A 22122-nucleotide genomic window follows, 5' to 3' on the forward strand; every position below is an offset into this window, starting at 1 on the left:
CCGTAAATTTAGTAGGGCCTTACCTATGATGGTCTTTCGCTGGTGTTTGTTTTGGCAAGGTTGAAGCAAGCTTCATCAATGTAAAGGAACTTGTTTTTCCGCTGCATCAACATCTAATACCATCACTCTCTGAAACCAAACATTACAGTCTTGTATGACAGTATGAAATAGGCACACAGAGGTCAATAATGCACCAGACACTGGATTACAGTACCAGTGAGAGGGTAGTATAGCACTCTTGCACATTCACAGCGCAGTTGTTTCACGCTGTCAGAGTTGCACTGAAACAGTACCCTGTATAGCTCCTTCATGCATACTTGATGTCTTTTCAGGAGACGGCCCAGTGCAGATAAGCTCACCAAACAGATGTTGCTGAACGTAATGTCAGTAAAAATGTGCTGTTTTAGTAGTCGTAAACGTATGCTGTTGCTGCTCTGACCATGTTTACAATGCCCCCCTCATGCTCTGGGGTGAACAGCCTTTCTCCAGCAAGGGGGAGTCTGGCAGCTCTGCAAAACATGATGTGAATGGTTTTTCAAGATAAAATGGAAACAAATGTACTGTAATGATATGGAACCACACTAAGGTAGTACAGTAATGAATTACAAAATATCTGGATGATGCTTGCTACAGTGTAGTGGCTCAGATTAGGCTGGACCCTCTGCTCAGTCTCCTGAAAATTCAACCTGTGGTTGACCACATGGTAAACCAAAGTGGGCTGGATCTTGGGTCGTGATGGTTGCTCTTCCTCATCCTCTTCCTCTGTCCAGTATTGGCTTTCACTCTTGTGCAAACTAAGATAAGTATGTAACCTGTGGTCACTTTATAGGGCTCAGACTCTGACCGCTAAATATTTGTAAAAAATTAACCAGTGTTTTCACTTGTGATGGGTTGGGTTTGGGTAATTGGCACATGTGTTTGGCAGTTTTTTCCCAAAAGAAACAGTGTTTTCACTTTTAATTATGTAGGGAACTGTGTTTAGTGTTTAGTTCAAAATGTGTGTTTTAGAATTGCTAAATGAGTGTAAGGCAGATTGTTTAGTGTACCAGGGTCCATAGATGGGCTCCATGAGTTAGTGGTTTCCAAAACTATGCTAGAAGTACCAGTTTTTGGGACTGTTAGTTAGATTTTTAAACATGAAGAAGAGCAAAAACACCAGTCAGCTGAATGTGAGTGAGGAACTGCTGATTTATTTTTGCTGAAAGTGCAAATCAGAATCAACATGTAAATATTTTACATTACACATGAATGGATAGAATTACAAAATTACAATATGTTCTTTAACAAATAAAAAAGGCAAACTGTATAAGGAGAATAAAGCACTACAGCATATGCAAGTAGGGAAAAAATATCAGCTCAGTTTTTTTATTGGGGTGACATTAAACGACCTGTAGTTGACATTTAGCCATATCTTCTGATTTTATTTTAGTCATATCCTATTACTCACTCTATATCTAAAACCCACTCTACCTTTACCTAAGTAATCTACTACAAATAAATATGGTAAGTAAACAAGCTCAGATAAATAACACAAGAGCTTATGTATACACAGATGAGCCAAAACATTAGAACCACTCACCAAATACCTGCCAAGACATGGTCAGATCTAAAGGAGTGTCTGTCCTACAGGGAATCCTGGTGTCATCTCTTCCTCATGTATATGATGCACACATGCCTGACTGTCCACATAAACTCAGAGAAAACAGGATTTATCAAACCAGTCAGACTTTTCCCATTGTTCTGATGCATTTGTGCCCATGTGTGTATTGTTGTATCTTTCCGCAGTGGAGTAAGCATGGCTAATGACTACACAGCCCTATATAAAAAAGTGTTCGATGCACTGTGTTTTGACACATTTACTTCATCAGCAGTATTAAAAGGATTTGCAATTTGAGCCACAGTACCTCTTGTGATGGAACAAACCAGACTTCATGGCTTCATGTCCTCTTGCATCCTGGCCAAGATCAAGTCTTGGCTTCTCAACAACTATTTGATAGTTTGTGGTTTGGCCCTCCTTGGACTACTGTCTGTGGGTACTGAACACGGCCTGTGGGCACATCTTGCTGTTTCAGAGGTATTTTAACCCAGTCTTCTGGCTGTAATGATTTGGTCCTTATTTTGGTCTTAATGCTTGATCGTATCTTCCACATTCAACACGTGTAGGAGTAACCATCAGCAGCCCAACATTTAATTTATCCCTAAAGTGCACAACTGTTTCTGAATAGGCTAGTGCTATGCACATTTTAGGGAGATGGTCCTAATATTTTGGCTAGAAGTTATATATTATAATTATACAATATATAGCTGATAAATAATATTTTAGCATTACATAAGCTTTGCTTTAGCTACGCACAAAAAATAAATTTAGTATGTTAAATGTAATACATTTTCATGCTACATTTGTTTTAGACGAATAGTAAGATACTTTACTGAATAAAAGTAATATTAAAATGTAAAAACATACAAAATATAATTAAGACTGTAATTTATCACAGCAAAGAGAGAACCGCTTTAATTTAGCAGGAAATGTTCTAGCTGGAAATTTAATTCAAAGCATTAAACGGATTGCTTTCTCAACCATGTAGCATGAACGAGAAGCAAAATTTACTACTTTTCACCCAGCCGTTTCTCTTTCCTTGTTTCCTTATGCAATTTTTCACCTCAGCGCCCCGTTCTGTCTTTGCTATCTTTCTGCTTCATGCTCAGTGAAATCACATTGCATTATTGCAGCATGTGAAGACAATAATATGTCTTGCGAGTGTGTGTGCATTTTAACTCCTCACAGCCAGCATGGAGTTAATCTCCCAGATGAGGTTTCTAAGCTGGTCCATTATCTGCTTCAGCTGTTGGTTCTTCTGTTTGATTTTCTGTAAAAAATTGAAAGGTTTGTATGTTACTCTTTGATGTGTATTCATAATCTTATTCACTAAAAACTAGACAACAGATATGCCATATGGAGAATGTAAATGTTTTACGTTGCAAATCTGTCAGAACTGTCTTATAAATAAGTTCCTCTGAAACATCCAAATACAGGATGATGTTTAATAAGGAGTCCTTACCAGATGATGAATGTCCACAATGTTGGCACTGATCCATGTGCATTTTAGGTTTGAGTTAGTAAATGTGTAATGTGTATGAATTATTGCCCTTCCTATGGTTTTTACTGTCCTGCATCCAGTATTTTCTTTATATATATATATATATATATATATATATATATATATATATATATATATATATATATATATATATATATATATATATATACAGGGGTTGGACAAAATAACTGAAACACCTGTCATTTTAGTGTGGGAGGTTTCATGGCTAAATTGGACCAGTCTGGTGGCCAATCTTCATTAATTGCACATTGCACCAGTAAGAGCAGAGTGTAAAGGTTCAATTAGCAGGGTAAGAGCACAGTTTTGCTCAAAATATTGCAATGCACACAACATTATGGGTGACATACCAGAGTTCAAAAGAGGACAAATTGTTGGTGCACGTCTTGCTGGCGCATCTGTGACCAAGACAGCAAGTCTTTGTGATGTATCAAGAGCCACGGTATCCAGGGTAATGTCAGCATACCACCAAGAAGGACAAACCACATCCAACAGGATTAACTGTGGACGCAAGAGGAAGCTGTCTGAAAGGGATGTTCGGGTGCTAACCCGGATTGTATCCAAAAAACATAAAACCACGGCTGCCCAAATCACGGCAGAATTAAATGTGCACCTCAACTCTCCTGTTTCCACCAGAACTGTCCGTCGGGAGCTCCACAGGGTCAATATACACGGCCGGGCTGCTATAGCCAAACCTTTGGTCACTCGTGCCAATGCCAAACGTCGGTTTCAATGGTGCAAGGAGCGCAAATCTTGGGCTGTGGACAATGTGAAACATGTATTGTTCTCTGATGAGTCCACCTTTACTGTTTTCCCCACATCCGGGAGAGTTACGGTGTGGAGAAGCCCCAAAGAAGCGTACCACCCAGACTGTTGCATGCCCAGAGTGAAGCATGGGGGTGGATCAGTGATGGTTTGGGCTGCCATATCATGGCATTCCCTTGGCCCAATACTTGTGCTAGATGGGCGCGTCACTGCCAAGGACTACCGAACCATTCTGGAGGACCATGTGCATCCAATGGCGGTGCCGTGTATCAGGATGACAATGCACCAATACACACAGCAAGACTGGTGAAAGATTGGTTTGATGAACATGAAAGTGAAGTTGAACATCTCCCATGGCCTGCACAGTCACCAGATCTAAATATTATTGAGCCACTTTTGGGTGCAAGAAGAATGGCTTAAAATCCCTCTGACCACTGTGCAGGACTTGTATATGTCACTTCCAAGACGAATTGACGCTGTATTGGCCGCAAAAGGAGGCCCTACACCATACTAATAAATTATTGTGGTCTAAAACCAGGTGTTTCAGTTATTTTGTCCAACCCCTGTATATACTGTATATATATATTTTTTTTCTTTATGCATTTTCTCCCCTTTTTCTCCCTTTTTAGTGCGTCCAATTGCCCCATTGCATCATGCTTCCTCTCCACCAATGCTGATCTCTGCTCTGATTGAGGAGAACGAAGCTAACCCACGCCCCCTCCGACACGTGGGCAGCATGCCGTATGCATCTTATCACCTACACTTTGACGAGTGCAGTGCAGCCTAGCTGCGTGTACGGAGGGACACACCCTAAGAGCACTATTTTCTCATCTCTGTGCAGGCGCCATCAGTCAGCCAGCAGAGGTCGTAATTGCACCAGTCATGAGAGAGAGACCCCATCTAGCTTAGTCCCGCCCATATGAACAACAGGCCAATCGTTGTTCATGTGGCCGTTCAGCCTCAGCCGGCAAGGCAGAGATTCGATATGATGTATTCAAGATCCCAGCTCTGGTTCCAGAGTGTGTTTTTACTGCTGCGCCACCTGAGTGGCCCCGGCATCCAGTATTTTCAGGTAGTGCAGACTCACCATGACCCCCTTCAGGATTAAAGAGTACTAAGAAGTATAAATTTAATACATTTTCTTTTCATACCACAGTTTTATTCTGTTCAAGGTTGTGGCAGGTCTGACCTCCACAGAATAACTGGGTAAAATGCAGTAACAAACCCCAAACAGGATGCTAGTCCATGTTGGGGTGTTGGCCACCCCCTTCCCTCAGACACAGTAAGTAAGTAAACATTTATTCATATAGCACTTCTCAAAGATACCCTACAAAGTGCTTCACAACAGTAAAGAAAAAATAAACATAAAACATTAAAATTAAAATACACATTAAAATTTCAACACAATAGCAGATAAACTAGATGTGTCAATCCACTAGGGCAAACACATACAGAGACCAAGCAAATCTAAAGGCAAGAGCAAACCATTCCATAATTTAGGAGCACAAACTGCAACAGCACAATTGCCCTTTGTTTTCCACTTAGTTCTTGGGACTACTGAGTAACCTTGGCTGAAGAACCTCAATGCAATAGCATTAGAATACAGAACTAATAACTCAGGAATATATTCCGAACCATCTCCATGCACCACCTGGTATGTTAAGATCAAAATCTTAAAATGTACACTAAAAGCTACATACAGCCAATGCAATGATGCCAGTAGACAGCCAATTATGTTTGTATGTAGAAGCCCAACTGGCTCACAGCACCACTGGGGATTCGTGCCCTGGACTCCAGCAATCAGAAGGTTGCTGGTTGAAGGTAAGCAGCGCAATTTGTCGTTGCACCACCCGAGTATTTGATAGATAAATTATTTAATTATGTATAGGATTTGGCTTATTTCTAATTATACATACATACTAATTGATGAGAAAGATCCACAACTATTTAAACCATATGTTTGTTCTAGTAGTCATTAATGCAGAATTAGAATGCATTTTTTTGTTAAAACAAATTTTTAGGCTGACCTTGACCCAATAATCTCTTCTGTATGTGTTCTTAACAGTCAGTGCACACTTAAATATCACATCAGCTACAGCACACAGAAGCCAAAGAACCATCATTAGCTTGTTCTTATCAAGGACAGATAAATTTCTTTAATTATATTCCTTTTGGACTACTTTGTCACATAAGTGAGAACATGCTGCCTAATTTCGCTTCTCCCTTCATCTGCTTCTCTTTCCCTCACAGCTCTAGAGAAGCCATCCCTGATAATGTGTCTGAGAAAGGGCTTTTGATCACATGTTGGCTTATTAAAATTCTAGTTCCTTCTAATCTGTCAGCTGTAAGGTCAGGCCATTGAATTTTAAGACTCCAAGACTCTGCTCATTTTATTTAAAAAAAATAAAATGAAATAGGTCATTCTGCTTTAAGGAAACTAGTAAGCAATGTTAGCAAAGAGAACTGCCAAATAAAAGATGGATGGGATCGCCAAATTGAGAACAACAGTGTACTTAATTGCAATTTACTTTTAACAACTATCAAACACCTACAAAAGAAAAAAATCTGTTTAATTTAGTATGACACTAAATACTATTACTTAACAATGTAAAGAAATTTGGGCACCTCTCTCCAAATTACATATCTGTAGTTGTTTGATTTTTGTGGTGGAAATAAAATTAATTTCAAATACAATTCTATTTACATTTACATTTTCGGCATTTAGCAGACGCTTTTATCAAAAGCGACTTACAGTTGTGACGATATACAATCTAAGCAATTGAGGGATAAGGGCCTTGCTCAAGGGCCCAACAGTGGCGAGGCTTGAACCAGCAACCTTCTGATTACTGGACCAGTACCTTAACCACTAGGCTACACTGCCTACTGTCTCCATTTAAATGTAAATGCAGATACATGCAATGAACTTAATAATTAAATGCAGAAAATAATAATTGCGGTACGGGCAAAAGTTCGAACACCCTTTAAGAACTTGTTTTTTCAGAACTTCTGAATTAACTCTTTAGTACATGTTAGTCAAGTCAGGAATTTACAGTTTTATATAGCAGGAGTACCTAGGTTACATTAAACCTACAGCTATTAATACTGCTATGGCAAAAGGCCTGCAATAGATTGGTGCCCTGTCTAGTGTATTTTGTATTGGCTGAACTTTATTCTTTAATTAGTGCTGATCCAGCGAAACTTTCATTAATATAGCCCTAAAATAGTCTGTATGAATCAGCAACCCACCCTGTGTGAAAATTAGATATTAGTTATGAGAACATTGCTATAGGAGAATATTCTAAAAGACAAAAACAGACAAGCCCTGACATCCCTTTTTTACATTTTGTACATTTTTGGCATTTAGCAGATGCATTTATCCAAAGCGACTTACAATTGTAACAGTATACAGTCGAGTGTTAAGGGCCTTGCTCAGGGGCCCAACAATGGCAACCTGGCAGTAGTGAGGCTTGAACCAGCAACCTTCTGATTACTAGTCCAGTACCTTAACCACTTAGCTACAACTGCCCTACTGAATTAAAGCCCTTATCTATCTCTTTTTTGTAACTTACACCATTAAAGCCCATGTCTAAGTGGTCCAGATCCAGCATTCAGTCTCAAGGAAGACAGGCAAAAACTTTGCCTGTCTGTTCGAACTGTTGAGTTTCTTGCTGTCTCTTGCCGACTGAGCACCCAGCTTTGTTTATTTAGTTGAATGGGAACTAGCCTTATACTTACCAATGTTTTTTTAGTTCTCCCACTTACACTGTAATTTCACATGGATTTAACAGATTTAATTCTTTGACTGTTGTCTTTTTGTACTAGAGCAAGAAAATGTTCACTGAAGGAAGCACAAAACACTTTTGTAGATGGCTCTGGATAAGTGCATCTGCTAAATGCTGTAAATGCCCATAAATACACACCTTAGCCGATTCCCATGCTAAGAACTCGTCCTGGATGAGTACTAGCATACATCAAATAAGGGCATTCTAAAATTCACAAAGACTTTACAATTCTGTACCCCATTAGATATTAAACCTAACCAATCTAGATATATGATATCTATATAATGTATATGTTACATTTAAACTAATAAAACCAATAATTCATTTTAAAGGTTTAAAAAAACATTACTTGGAGAAACTCACATGCACCATATCAAGCACATTAGTCTTAGTAACTTGTGGTTAGCCCAAAATGTTTAGTTCTACTGGAGAGATTTAGTCCTAAATCATATTTGATGCAGTCTGTGTTTGTATTTAGTTTTCATTCTAGTGAGATTAAAGAATGAGCATTTTTAGGTTACATGGTGCACAAAGCACTGTGAAGAAATCAGTCAGTGGCTTCTAATTAGGAATGCAAATTTAGGTCAAGTCTTTTAACCAATACCTGATCATTGTTAGACACACAGCAGTGGGCTTCATAATAATGGTACTTTACATTTAAAGAAACAATAACACAAATATAAATATCAAGAAGCAGTCTGCAGCTCTAATATCATGCCTTTCAATTATTTTATACAACATGAAATAACGTGTATTTAGATGCATTTATTCTGTGCATTTAAATGAGCTTAAATTATATTTCTATTTTAGGTAGGTCAGTACTACCATGGTGATATCAGAATCTAAAAGAGCAAATGTAACAGAGTATAAAGTAATGGTGATGTTGCTGATTCTGAATTTGTTTTGAGAAGTTCAGCACTCAAGCCAAGGCTAGACACCTAGACGCCAGAGCTTTAAACACTCTATCCAGTCTATCCCATTAGCCTATTATCTACTATAGCAATTATGGTATAAAATTGTAGCATATTTATACAGTGGATTCAGAAAGTATTTAGCTCCATTGTGCTCAATTTCTTGTGCTGTGGCTTTAAATAGATATACTTTCCATTTTTACCCATCAATTTTCACTTTAATCTTCATAATGACGTCAAACTTCATAATGACGAAAACATAATTTAATTTGTAGATCTCATTCTTCATGGCAGATCCTCTCAAGAATGAAGGGTGCTATCTCAAATCTTTTCACAGCTGCTCAATGATTTTCAGTCTAGGCTTTGGCTGGACCATTCAAGGACCTGCCCCAAAGCTACTCCAGTAATGTTTTGCTGTGAACTTCAGGTTATTGTCATATTGAAGGTTGAACTGTTGCCCCAATCAGAGTTTTTGTGCACTCTGGAGCTTTTCCTCTTTGATGTTCATGTGTATGGCAAACGTATAAAAAGTTAAGGGGTCTGAATTCTTTCTGAATTCACAGTATCTCTGTATGAGCTAAATTACTGAATGGGATGATACAGTATAGAATGTACAGATCATTATTATATGTTACATGCTATTGCTGTCTAAACAACTAGACAACATTTAAAATATAGAATGTAATTTTTAAAAAAGAAACAAAAAGCTCTGTTTTTATAAAGCAGATGTGTCATATCCATTCAGATGATTACATATAAATCAGAGAGAAAAGTACGTGAAAACTTCAAAACTTAAAACTGAGACACTTAAAACATCACATTAGATTAGAGCATTATTACACTTTATTATCATATTAATTGGCCTTTATGTCCAGTCAGTGGTCCCTAAATTGCAATGGTTATCAAATTATGCCAGGTCTTAACAGAATGTATCTATACCAAGTAGTAATATGAACAGAGATGTATCCTTTAACAAAACCATTAGGAAGCAAAGATTGAGTGCCGTGGATGTAAATGTGAAGAATGCATTAACAGACCGTCTGCATTTGACAGATGGCAATGCATCAAAATAATGCTCAGTCACTGACAGTGTGTGTATAAGTCTATAGCATTAGCACAAATGACATACAGTTTACTTTAATAAAACAAGGCTGGTTATATAACAGTGCTTTATGTATTATAAAATCTTGTAAACATAGGTTATAATTAAGTGGTGCAAATATTGTTTCAGACTCTTCTTACTTAATTGTGCAAGCCATTTAGCAGTGTTTCAAACACTTAAGGTCATCATGATATTTTAGAAGATATATAGATTATACCTGGATCAATAAAACAAATAAATACCCTGACAAACTGTACATCCTTCGTTGGATCTGTACTTCTACTCTGCACAATGACAATAAAGTTGAATCTAATCTAATCCTCTTTTTTCTTCAAAATAATGAGACAGTAAATCTGTAATAAAATAAAATTCATAAGTTAAACCATATGGACACTGATTTATAGAACACTGTAAACTGTGAACTGTAATTCCCTCTGCTCATAAACACACCTATAAAAGCCTGTCTGTCAGTACATTTTTGACAAATGCCAAAGTATTATTTGCTATTAGAAAGCAACATTAATACAGAAATTCTAGACATCAGTATGTGGACTGCAGGCACATATCTGTGCTTTCCCCAACACACTGGAGAGTTTCTGGCATTAGCCACAATAACACAGATCAATTTAAAAACACCACGTTTATGTTTTCATGTTTACAGTCTACACTAAAATGCATTACAATGATAGAAAAATTGCAGATGTCTGGAAACCTGACACATCATACCTGATGCATTAACATACTTTGTGGTACAGAATGTAGACTATATAAAAGCATAAAATACAATTCCTTTGTAAAAGAGCTTATTTTGGTCACCTGACTCAGAACCTGCTGCTTAACTTTTTTTAAGTTACCTACATTCTGAGAGAATAGATACACTGATACAGCCATAGCATTAAAACCACCTCCTTGTTTCTACACTCACAGTCCATTTTATCAGCTCCACTTACCATACAGAAGCACTTTGTAGTTCTACAATTACTGACTGTAGTCCATCTATTTCTTTACATTCTTTTTTTTAGCCTGCTTTCACCGGGCCCTGTTGGCTGAATATATTTTTGGTTGGTGGACTATTCTCAGTCCAGCAGTGACAGTGATGTGTTTAAAAACTACAACAGCGCTGCTGTGTCTGATCCACTCATACCAGCACAACACACACTAACACACCACCACCATGTCAGTGTCACTGCAGTGCTGAGAATGATCCACCACCCAAATAATACCTGCTCTGTAGTGGTCCTGGGAGAGTTTTGACCTTTGAAGAACAGCATGAAAGGGGGCTAACAAAGCATGCGGAGAAACAGATGGACTACAGTCAGTAATTGTAGAACTACAAAGTGCTTCTTTATGGTAAGTGGAGCTGATAAAATGGACAGTGTGTGTACAAACAAGGAGGTAGTTTTAATGTTATGGCTGATTGGTGTATATAATAGTAAAATTTATATTCATCTATATCAGATTCTCTGGTTTAAAATGTGACCATCTCAGAATCAATCCATAAAACAACTATGATGCTCCCTTCACCATGTTTTACAGATACAATGCTACACTTACTTTCCAGGTAAAAGGGCAACAGGAACGGACTGCAGATATCTGTAGAACATCTTAACATTTGTTTGTGTCTATAAGAAAATACTAAACAAAAGCGTGTTCTTAAAGAACAAACTGCTGCTGTAAAAACATATGTTTACAAATGACCTTCTGAATATTACACAATGCTCCTGGGATGATGTTAGTGTAGATTAGAAGCATTTTTCTGCAAAAATACACAGCAATATGTTTGGAAGACAAAAACAATCTATAAAGCATATTAAAGGAAGCATCATGATTTGGGGCTTGCTTTGCTTTTTAGAGCCAAGATAGCTTGCAAGTATTGAAGGCCAAAGCTCTGCAACGGATTGGTGCTCGGTCCAGGTTACTCTACACTAGCACCCAGTGTTTCCCAGAAACCGGACCTATCGCGATCCTGACCAAAGCAAAGCAAATGCCAGTGTACAAGAAGACACAGCATGTTACAAAATTATTCTGACCCCTTTGTCCAATACAACATTACCAGTGTTACTGCTTCTGCATATTTAAATTAAAAGGAAACTCCAACCAGTTTTCTCTATTAGTTCTTATTTGTCACATTTTTGGATTTAGTTTTAAATCCTCCAGCTAATTTTAATATTAGATTAAAAAAAAACATGAGAAAACAAAAATGCATTTTTTATGATGTTTGCAGAATTGTTTAAATTTAGCTACACTGGAGGGTTTGTTTAAGATCCTGCCACAGCATCTCAATAGGATTCAAGTCACCCACAAAAGGTAAAAACTATGCCACTGTAAGGGCATACAAAATGTCTACCCCAAAAAATCAATAGCTAACATGCTGTTTCACACTAGATTTAGCTCTGCTAATCCAGCTTGTCACTACTACTCCAATCACTGCCTTTATTCCAGCAGATGAAGTGGGAATCAGAAGTCTAAAGCTGAATTCCTTTCCACAGGGTCCCTAAGCAGTGCCCTTGTACTTCCTTGTACTAATCACGTGATACCAGCTAAGGGAAATTAACTTAGTTAAATCCCTTTTAGAATGCCCTGTAACATCATAACCTAAACGTCAGAGCATCATGTTAACAGCAATCTTTAACTGTTTCTTTGCTTTCTAAAGTAACTAGAAAATGAATGAATCACAGCCTTGTATCATATTGTGTATGTTATATGGAGATAAATGTGATTTTTTTTAAACATACAACAGGTTTGTGTTATGTTTACACTGTGTCGTATTGCTTGTGATTAGCTACGTGGAAGTTAACAAGCTAAATTTGTTTTCTGGCTGAGATTGCAAGGTTGCTGGACATTTACTGGTTATTTTCACATCGTTGGTGGTATTCAGCAAAGATTAATGAAACATTAGTCTGACATAATCTTGCTTGTGCCAGCTGTCCTAACCCGCAAGACACACAATGATTGATGGGTAAAATTTACTGTCAACTTCCTGGGTTGTGATAAACCATTACTCACTACTCCCTATGCAGTTTGAAGTTCCCTTCAAACTCAGCAATTTCACTCCCTATGGTTTGGAAACTCACTTAAACTGTCAGAATTCCCTGTGTAGTCAACTTTAGGGGGTCCACCTTGAATGTCTGGGAGTTTGGTGAAGGGATCAGGCAGGTGAAGTGAAAGGAGGGGAGGGAATCACTAATACCACTGTTGCACCTTGTCCTCCTCATACAATACATTGGTCAAGTAAGTAGGAGTGCAAATATCTTCTATTTTCTCATAAATTCCTCTGTATATGCAAAGTTTCCGTCAAGCAGCACTGCCTGTGGGTGTAATAAAAATAGATCTATAAATTCATGCTGTTGCAGTGATGGTGTGAAGGCTCCATGCCCTGAGCATCTCTGTTTTTACAGTAAGAGGGGAGCAAGTGAAAAATGAACCCATTTGTTAGTCAAGCTTTAGAAAGCATCACATATGAATTTCTGAACAAGACACAGTGTGTTACAAATCCACAGCTTTACTTTGTTTTAAAACATTATTTTAAAAATTATTTGGACCCCTTTGTCCAATATAAAGTCAGTGGTGTTCCTGCTTCTGCATATGTAAATTACAAAGCAACTCCTGATTTGAATTTGCTTAGTCATCGTTATGTCTTTCTTATCTGTTGTGTCATTTTTGATGTTGTGCTGTACAAAAGTATTTGCCCCCACCCAAATTCTTATTAAGTCTTATTTGTCTCTTTTCCAAATTTTGATCCCCAGCTAATTTAAATAATAGGTAAAAAAAACAAGAGTAAATTAAAACTGCAACTTTTACATGTTGCAACCTTTGTTTAAGATAAAAATATATTTAAAACCTATACCACTGAAAAAGTAACTGCCCCCCTAAAACCATTAACTGGTTGTGCCACCCTTAGCAGTAACAAACATTTGATCAAACTTCTGATAAGTCTTTTACATCACTGTAAAGGAACAGCATACTCTTTTGTGGTGCAGTGGTTTGCACCTTGCAACTTTCAGTATGGATGCCAATTCCCTATTGTGGAATTATGTACATTAACCTTAACTGATGAGGCCTAAAGTTTTTGTCTGAGTTCTTTTGACCTCCTGGATTAAATTTTGGTAGGCCGGTCACTCCTGTGAAGGTTTACCACTGTTACAAGTTTTCTCCATTTGTGAATAATGGCTTGCACTGTGGATGGAGTCTTAGAGCCTTAGCAATGAATTTGCAACCACTTTCACACTGACAGATTTTAATGATTTTGTTTCACATCTGTATTAAAATCACTTTAGAGCCGCTCAGGTGGCGCAGCGGTAAAAAAAAACATCGTATCGAAAAAATAGAAAATTAAAAAAAAAAAAAGTGTGGCTAGTATAATTGAACACAATTGTCAAAAATGTTTGGTTAAATGATTGATTTAGTAGGTAATGTGGCAATTACTGTTGAAGATTAGGACAGTGATATCATAGTGGGTAAAGCTTGAGCTATCAAACAGAAGGTTAAGGGTTCAAATCCCAGTCCTGCCGTGCAGCCACTGTTGCGCCTTTGAGCAAGGCCCTTAACCCTCTCAGCTCCAGAGGCACCATGCAGTAGCTGACGATGTGCTCTGACCCCAACTTTTAAACAGATAAATAAAGTCATTTCATTTACCTAAACAGCTTTTTTTTTCTTGGATGAATGAAATCAACATAAAAAATTGCTTATCTTGGGTTATCTTTTTCTAATATTAAACATAGTTTGATTATCCTAAATATAAAAGTGACAGGTCAAAATAGAAGAAATTAAGAAAGAGGCAAATAATAGGAATTGATTGTATTGTCCACTTGTTTTTTCATCTGACCTGGAGCATTACATTAGCATGTAAATAATAAACTGCAAATGACCCTAAAACTGTTTTAATATTATTTACTTGCATGAATACATCATAAAATTGCACACTGACAAGTAAATAACTCATTAGCCTGTGCCCCACTGGATAAATGCTCAGACCCTTCTTGTTAATAACCCGTGCTCCAGATGCAAATTTCTGTAAAGCTACCGGAGGACAATATGGTACAAGGACAGAAGGCACTGCTTCTGTGTTAGACTTTATTGATCAGCCTTGTATCCCTGAACATTTTTCAATCAAGCGCTTTTGCTGTTCGCGCTTTATCTGTCGGTGATATCGATCGTGCTGTTTTCGGTTTCATACTTTGCAGTAGTTATTTATCAGCCTGCTAGTCTTAAAAGTATTTTATGTGCTATATTTGGATCCAATGCAAACCCAATCCTAGTGCATAGCACAAAGCGCTCAATAAGAAGGAAACAAGAAAATGTTTGATTGGCACTAATAAGACAAAAGTATTTACTTACCTGGTCTGGCAGCCTGTGTTTTTGTTCAATAGCTGCTTACTTCTTAAAGCTCTATTTTTATTTCTGAAATAGGTCAAATAGTTGTATAATACAGATGTTAAAATGTATATTTAATTCTTTAAAGCAGACTTTAGGGTTAGAAATGCCCACCCTACTGTGACTGGACTAAGATAGAGAACAGCAAAAGTATATTTTCCTGGAGGACGAACAGGGTAAAAAAAGATAGTAGGAGGGATGGTGAGCACCAGAAAGATGGACACTGCCTGCAGCATATACTGATGCAAAAAAAATCAGACATGCAATAAGAAACAGGATAAGAAAAAGCCTGTTCTCAGTGCAGGGTGTAAATAACTGATAAAACTACTATCAAGGCAAAGCACAAAAACAGGACTGATATTAGCTGTTCAGCCAAACACTGTTTCAACTGTGGACCAGTTTAAAACGGTTTTGCTACAGGACAATGTTTCATACAAAGACTAAGTCTGTGCCTTTCATGCTCCTGCAACTTTAAACTTATGCCTCTACTGAAAAAGGATTAGGCCAGAGTGCGCCAAGTGATTCCAGTTATCAGAGATTTAGAAAGATCCGGGTCACAATGCTGCAAAAATGTAATCTTATTAAACCAGAGAATATTAAATATAAACAAAGGCATATCTTTTCATTAGTTTTTTCATTATTCTAAGATAAACAGACTAAACAAGATTTGTTTGTACAAGATTATTCAGCTAGCTTAAATCAAAAATGTTTTGAAATGTTTAGACAAAATAGCTATTAGAGTACTTTTAAAGTCTTTTTCACTTAATCACTTTAATTTATGAGACTCACTTTTATGGCAAAACAAAAGTAAGCAAAGACAAAGAAAGTCATCTGTATAAACCCAAAGACTGAAATGTCAACAATTCATAAGTACTTTACTATACATTTTAGCAGCTGTTATAGTAGTCAGTAGTCTTCTTGGATTAGTTAAAGTTTTCTAGGCCAATTCCTGTTTGGCAAGTAGTACTAGGCACTACTTTTTTAGTAGTAGGTTAAGTTTATGTCACCGAATCCATTCAATTCTTTTTGTATAAAAAATCTTGTAAATTATAACTGAATTACATTTTAGTACAGTGTTGTTTACCTTATAAATGTAGTTTGTTTATAAATAAACTGGAAGAAAAATATACTAAAAAAGATTATTCACTTTTACACTTAATAACCAGGAATTTGACGAGGCTATTAGTTGCGTTTTTTTTTTTTTTTTTTTTTTTTTGAAGTGTGGTCTAGCTGCATTTCTCAAAAACACCTCAGCTACAGCTCATGGACAGATAAGTTTCCTCAAGAATTTTCTGTTAGAGAGTAACTTAATTGTTTCATTTATCCACAGCAAGTGGCCTAAGTTCTAAAGCACCGTAGCACCCACACACCACCACACTACCACTGCCAAGTGGTACCACTGATCTTCCTAACAATAAATGCTCTATTTGTTATTTATAATGGGTAAAAATGTGATCTAATGCTGTGAGTAATGCTGACCATGTCTTGGTAGTTGCTGCCAAAAGGAGCATGCTATTTTCATGCACAACAATCTGTACAGTTTAGAAAGAATGAGCAAACTGAGCAGTGGTTCTGCAGGCACTTTTCTACTGAGGTTTAGAAAAGAATGATCAACCTGATAGGAAGAGTGAGCAACCTGATAGGAAGCTATAGCAACTCAAATAACTAATCTTTAAAATCTTGGTAAGCTGAAAAGCATCTCAGAATGGACAAAATACACCAATCAGCCATAACATTAAAACCACCTCCTTGTTTCTACACTCACTGTCCATTTTATCAGTTCCACTTACCATATAGGAGCACTTTGTAGTTCTACAATTACTAACTGTAGTCCAGCTATTTATCTACATACTTTTTTTAGACTGCTTTCACCCTGTTCTTCAATGGTCACACACATGACCACCACAGAGCAGGTATTATTTAGGTGGTGGATTCTCAGCACTGCAGTGACAATGACATGGTGGTGGTGTGTTAGTGTTTGTTGTGCTGGTATGAGTGGATCAGACACAGCAGCGCTGCTGGAGTTTTTAAATACCGTGTCCACTCACTGTCCACTCTATTAGGCACTCCTACCTAGTTGGTTCACCTTGTAGATGTAAAGTCAGAGACGATTGCTCATCTATTGCTGCTGTTTGAGTTGGTCATCTTCTAGACCTTCATCAGTGATCACAGGACGCTTCATCTGGCCATTGAAGAACTGGGTGAAATCAGGTTAACAAAGCATGCAGAGAAACAGATGGACTACAGTCAGTAATTGTAGAACTACAAAGTGCTTCTATATGGTAAGTGGAGCTGATAAAATGGACAGTAAGTGTAGAAATAAGGAGTTGGTCATAATGTTATTCCTGATAGGTGTATATGCCATGCATTAATTCAGCATTGCGGAACAGGGGCAGTGGTAGCTTAGTGGTTAGGGTACTAAACTAGTAATTGTACATGGCCACAATTGTAAGTTGCTGTCAATATAAGAATCTGCTAAATGTCGTAAATGTAAATAATAAGATCCCCTTCCTGGGATTCCCTGGCTTATTGTAACATACACCAAATATTCAGTGACTATAACTTATTCCTGCAACAAGCATTATGATTTTTGTCTGACCTAACATGCACAGCAGATACTTACTCCTTAAATGCTGCACCCTAGTTTAAATACTTTTTCCTCATACCCTAAGCATGCTGTACTTCTTTGGTTCAGCCCCTAAACACCAATTAAAGTAAGCTCCATTCAGCAGACCCAATCTAAAAGGCAATATATGAAGTAGCCAGGTGCCTTCTACAAGAAGTAGAAGTGTGTGTGTGTGTGCCTGTGTGGCAAGACAAGCCAGGGTCTCATTACAGCTTTGTGTGTGCGTTTGTTTATCAGTCCCTCCCAACCCCAGCGCTGCTTCAGCGATAAGAGCTGCAACCACAGCTGCCAAAACCACTGCTCATTATGTGCTCGCCAGCCGTTCCAAGAGTCCTATTTGAAATTACAAACATTCTCTTTTATAATATCTCACTTTCTAATTTGAATAAAGAGGACAGACGTGGTAATTAACAGAGTATTAAAAATGCTAGGGGAGGGAGGGGGCAGAGAGGGAAGGAGGAGAGCAGAAGGACAGTCTAAGAATTAATAAGAGCTGCGATCTCTCCAAGGCCTTTTTAATGGGCTGTGACAAGAATTTATTCACACTTAGAGAGATATTAAATCAAACGGCCTGCTCCGACAAAAGACTGCCCGTCACCATAGTGTCAGCAAACTGAGGCCGTTGGGACCCTCGGAAAAAGAGCTTGGGTAATGCATGAGGGTTCGCAGAGGGAGAGACCAGACAGGTTTGCAGTCTCGGAGATCAGGTGGTGTTATAAATTGTCTAGAGCCCAATAATGAACTAATTTGCTGCTGTAGATTGGATCGGCTTTATTTGTGTTCAGCATTTTGTGTGTCTGCTTCTGCATTAACTTGCAGGGAAAATTCAGAGGCTCTTTTAGGTGAGACAGAGATGCATGTTCACAATTAAGCTAGTGAGACAACACTTGAAAAATGTGACAAAGCAAATGGACTGGACAAATCATTCTCACCTCTAAGGCGATATAAAAGACTTGGAAACAGACACACACATGCCTTGTTCTGTCTGTGAAAGTGTGTGTGTGTGTGTGTGTGTGTGTGTAAATGAGAGGAGTGACATGGACGAAGGCCGCTCTACTGCTTGGTGGACTGCTGAGCGATTTTTCACCCAGTTCCTGATGAACAGCAATTACCTCAATTGACAGATAACAAGGACAGGGCTATCATTCACAGCCAGGCCTGTCCCCAAAAAAAACAAAACACAGTGCATTACTATTCATATACTGCTATACTTCACCCTAGTGGTGACTGGATCCATGCTTATAGCCCCCAGTTAGACTAATCAATTTATTAATAACTTCATAAAAAGAACAAATGCAAACATTTAGTTATACTCACACATTCACTCTCATTTACTCATTCTACACTGGCCTATCCATCTACTAGCAGCTTTTAGAGGTGGAATAAAACCAGATTATCTAGAAGAAATGAAGAACCATGTCAAACTTCTTACATGCAGTTACTGGAACCAAGGTTCCCATAAAAGTGCAAACTTGCAGCACTAACACTAACTGCAGCACCATTATAAAGTAATTATGATTGGTTGTAACTAGTGAATGTTCTGTATAAATATGAATAAGGATAGAAATGGTGCTGATTTTGGAGCAGGGTCTTTTTCTTGCACAGCCAAATCCACACGGGCAAAGCTTTTAGAGACATGTTCAAAAAGACTGGCAACTGTAATTGCTGCCACGATGACCTCTACAAATTATTGAATAAAGGGTCTGAAATGGTTTTATTTAGTGAATAAAAGATTGTAAATTTTTTCACTTGTAACAAAAATCTAAAAAACAGCAACATTTTTGCTTTGTCATTATGAGTGATAAGTGTAAATCGGTGAGTAAAAATGGCAATTATGTAAATCAAAACTATATCCTCAATACAACAAAGTGTGCAAAAAGCCGATGTGTCAAAATACTTTATGAATATCTTGTACAATTCTCTTAAAGGGGCCAATGGCAGATTCGTACAGAAAAGATCCTACTCAAGCCGCTCAGGTGGCGCAGCGGTAAAAAGAAACCCGCTGCAACCAGGGCTGGATTCTGAGAAGCGTGGTATCGAATCCAGCCTTGCTTTACCGGTTCGAAGCTGAGTGGCTATATGAGCAACGATTGGCCGGTTGCTCATGTGGGGGGTGGGACAAAGAACCGGATGTGGGTCTCTCTCTGTCAGAATGCGATTGCGTTCTCTGCCGGCTGATTGGAGGCGCTTACACAGAGATGGGAGAGGGTGCCATTAGGGTGTGTCTCTCCGCATGCAACGCTAGGTGGCGCCAAACTCGTCAATGTGTGGGTGGCAAAGATGCATCTGGCTGCTGCTCGTGTTTCGGAGGGGATACGGGTTAGCTTCAATCACCTCCGTCAGGGCAGGGTTCAGCATAGACAGAGAGGAAGCACGATGCTAATTGAACAATTGGATGCGCTAAAAGGGGAGAAAAAAGGGGTAAAAAAATAAAAATAAAAAAATAAAAAAAGATTCCTACTCAAAAAGAGGAACATCCCAGGTCCTATGTATTTCTCTGTCGCTAGTGCAATCAGACAGGGAGGTGACTTCTAGTCCAGCCTGTCCCCTTCTGACACTTCTAATTGTGGATGTAGAGTGGCCAACCACACCAGTGGAGTATTCATGGTGAAATAATTTTTTTTTTTTTTTTTATAATGCACCAATGCAAAATAAAACCTGAATGTTTCACTCTTGAGGGTTACAAACAGATGACACAAAAGCCTTCAGACTACAATTATGTGTAAGGCATAAATCCAGGTAATTCCAAAGCATCCACGAAATCTGCCAAGTCTGCCTTGTGGATCCAAAGTCTGCACGGTTTGACAATGTTAAATTGACATGGTATTAGAATTTAATCCAGCATAACCAAATGTAAACAACATGATTTTGTATTTTCTAAGGCTGGTAATAATACCAGAATATAATTGATGAAAACACTTCCCCTCTTTTACTATTTTCTTTGTAACAAATGATTTGAAATATTTTTTCCATGTGTGTTTTCTTGGAAGTATTCCATCAGTCGCATTCACGCTTGATAGCATAGCTGAGCCAGATGCAGAGAGGCGACTGACATCTGCTCCCCACATTCTGCTGCCTCCCCCAAATCCCCCCCCCGCAACATGTTCTTCTCATCCAGAATGTCATTTACAGCTGCCTAGTTGGTCAGCTCAACACTGTATGTGGGTCATTTTTGAGCAAAACAATGGTGGTGATTACACACAGCAATGGCACCATTTATTACTTGTCTGGACCAAAACAGCCAGTTATTGTTTCCAAAAGCACTGATGAATCTTGTGGATGGATCCCAAAGATTTTTTTTTGTGTTCCACAAAACACTAACAATGAGCCTGAAAAAACATGTGTACACTATATGGTATATGGAAACAATACCAAGCGTTAAGGTTTAAGGTTAAGCGTCTTTGAGTATCTTGAAAAGCGCTATATAAATAAAATGTATTATTATTATTATTATTAATACCTTTTTTGGACAATCCATTTAAAAAATGTGGGCATCCCCACCATCACCACCTTTTTTTCTATTTATTTATGCATTTTTTCCCTTTTTCTCCCAATTTAGCATAGTCAATTAGTGTTGCGCTGCTGCGGATCCCAGCTGTGTTCGAGGAGGGTATACTTGCCAGCCCCAAGCCCCCTCTGACTCATGTGCAGTCCCTCAACCCCTTCTTTTTCAATCGCACCTCGTTGGATGTGCACATGATGCCAGATATCACGCACAGAGAGACACGCACCAATCTCCATGCTCCTCCACTTCTGCGCAGGCGCCTTAGGCTGCCAACCAGGGTCCTTGCACAGCATTTAAAGACCCCCACCCATTTATTAGTTCAGTCTTTTCCCACCCAGCAGACTTTATGGCCAATTTTGTCTGCTGCAGGCACTGGCTAGAGGGCACCCAGACTACCAGTAGCAGAGCTGAGATTCAAACTGGGAAGTGCTGGTGTGCTAACAAAATATTCTGCTGCGCACCTGGGCATCATACAACTACCATTGCAATGAGTGGTCAAGACTCTGTGAAGGCCTCTGTAGTTCTTCAATAACTCAGTAACTAATCAAACAATGTCTTCATGGACCTTGCTTTGTGCCCAAAGGCACAGTCATACTGGAACACGTAAGGGATTTCCCCAAACTTCTGCCACAAAAATTTTAAGCATATTATCTATGTAATGTTTTATGATGTTATACATCTGACAGCAATGGGTGTGACTAAACAGCTGAACTCAATTATTGGAAACAGTATTGTGTATTTAATTCAAGTATTCATATTGCTCCAAGCAATACATCAGACTGTAGAACACTAACACAGCATAAAGAGATGACACTGACCTTGTTGACCTCGAGAACTTCTCTTTTTTCTTCACTGGCTGAACGCAGCTGACTGGCCACACGCTCATCTAGCTTTGAGCCGTCATCTTCCACATAAGGAATAAGTTGCTGTAGGGGGAATAAA

General features: G+C 38.3%; 1 protein-coding gene across 1 annotated transcript in view; it reads right to left on the reverse strand.

The window, feature by feature from the left end:
- Positions 1-2510: 2510 nt before the first annotated feature.
- med30 (mediator complex subunit 30) overlaps positions 2511-22122 on the reverse strand; it is a 33897-nt gene continuing 14285 nt past the window's right edge. Inside the window, exons 4-5 of the mRNA XM_062990471.1 lie at positions 21999-22106; positions 2511-2867 (exon numbers count right to left, since the gene is read on the reverse strand). Coding sequence (XP_062846541.1) covers positions 2772-2867; positions 21999-22106 — 204 coding nt within the window. The 3' untranslated portion in view covers positions 2511-2771. The remainder of the gene's footprint in view (positions 2868-21998; positions 22107-22122) is intronic.

The sequence above is a fragment of the Trichomycterus rosablanca genome, chromosome 2, assembly GCF_030014385.1.
Source record: "Trichomycterus rosablanca isolate fTriRos1 chromosome 2, fTriRos1.hap1, whole genome shotgun sequence".
Taxonomy (NCBI): domain Eukaryota; kingdom Metazoa; phylum Chordata; class Actinopteri; order Siluriformes; family Trichomycteridae; genus Trichomycterus; species Trichomycterus rosablanca.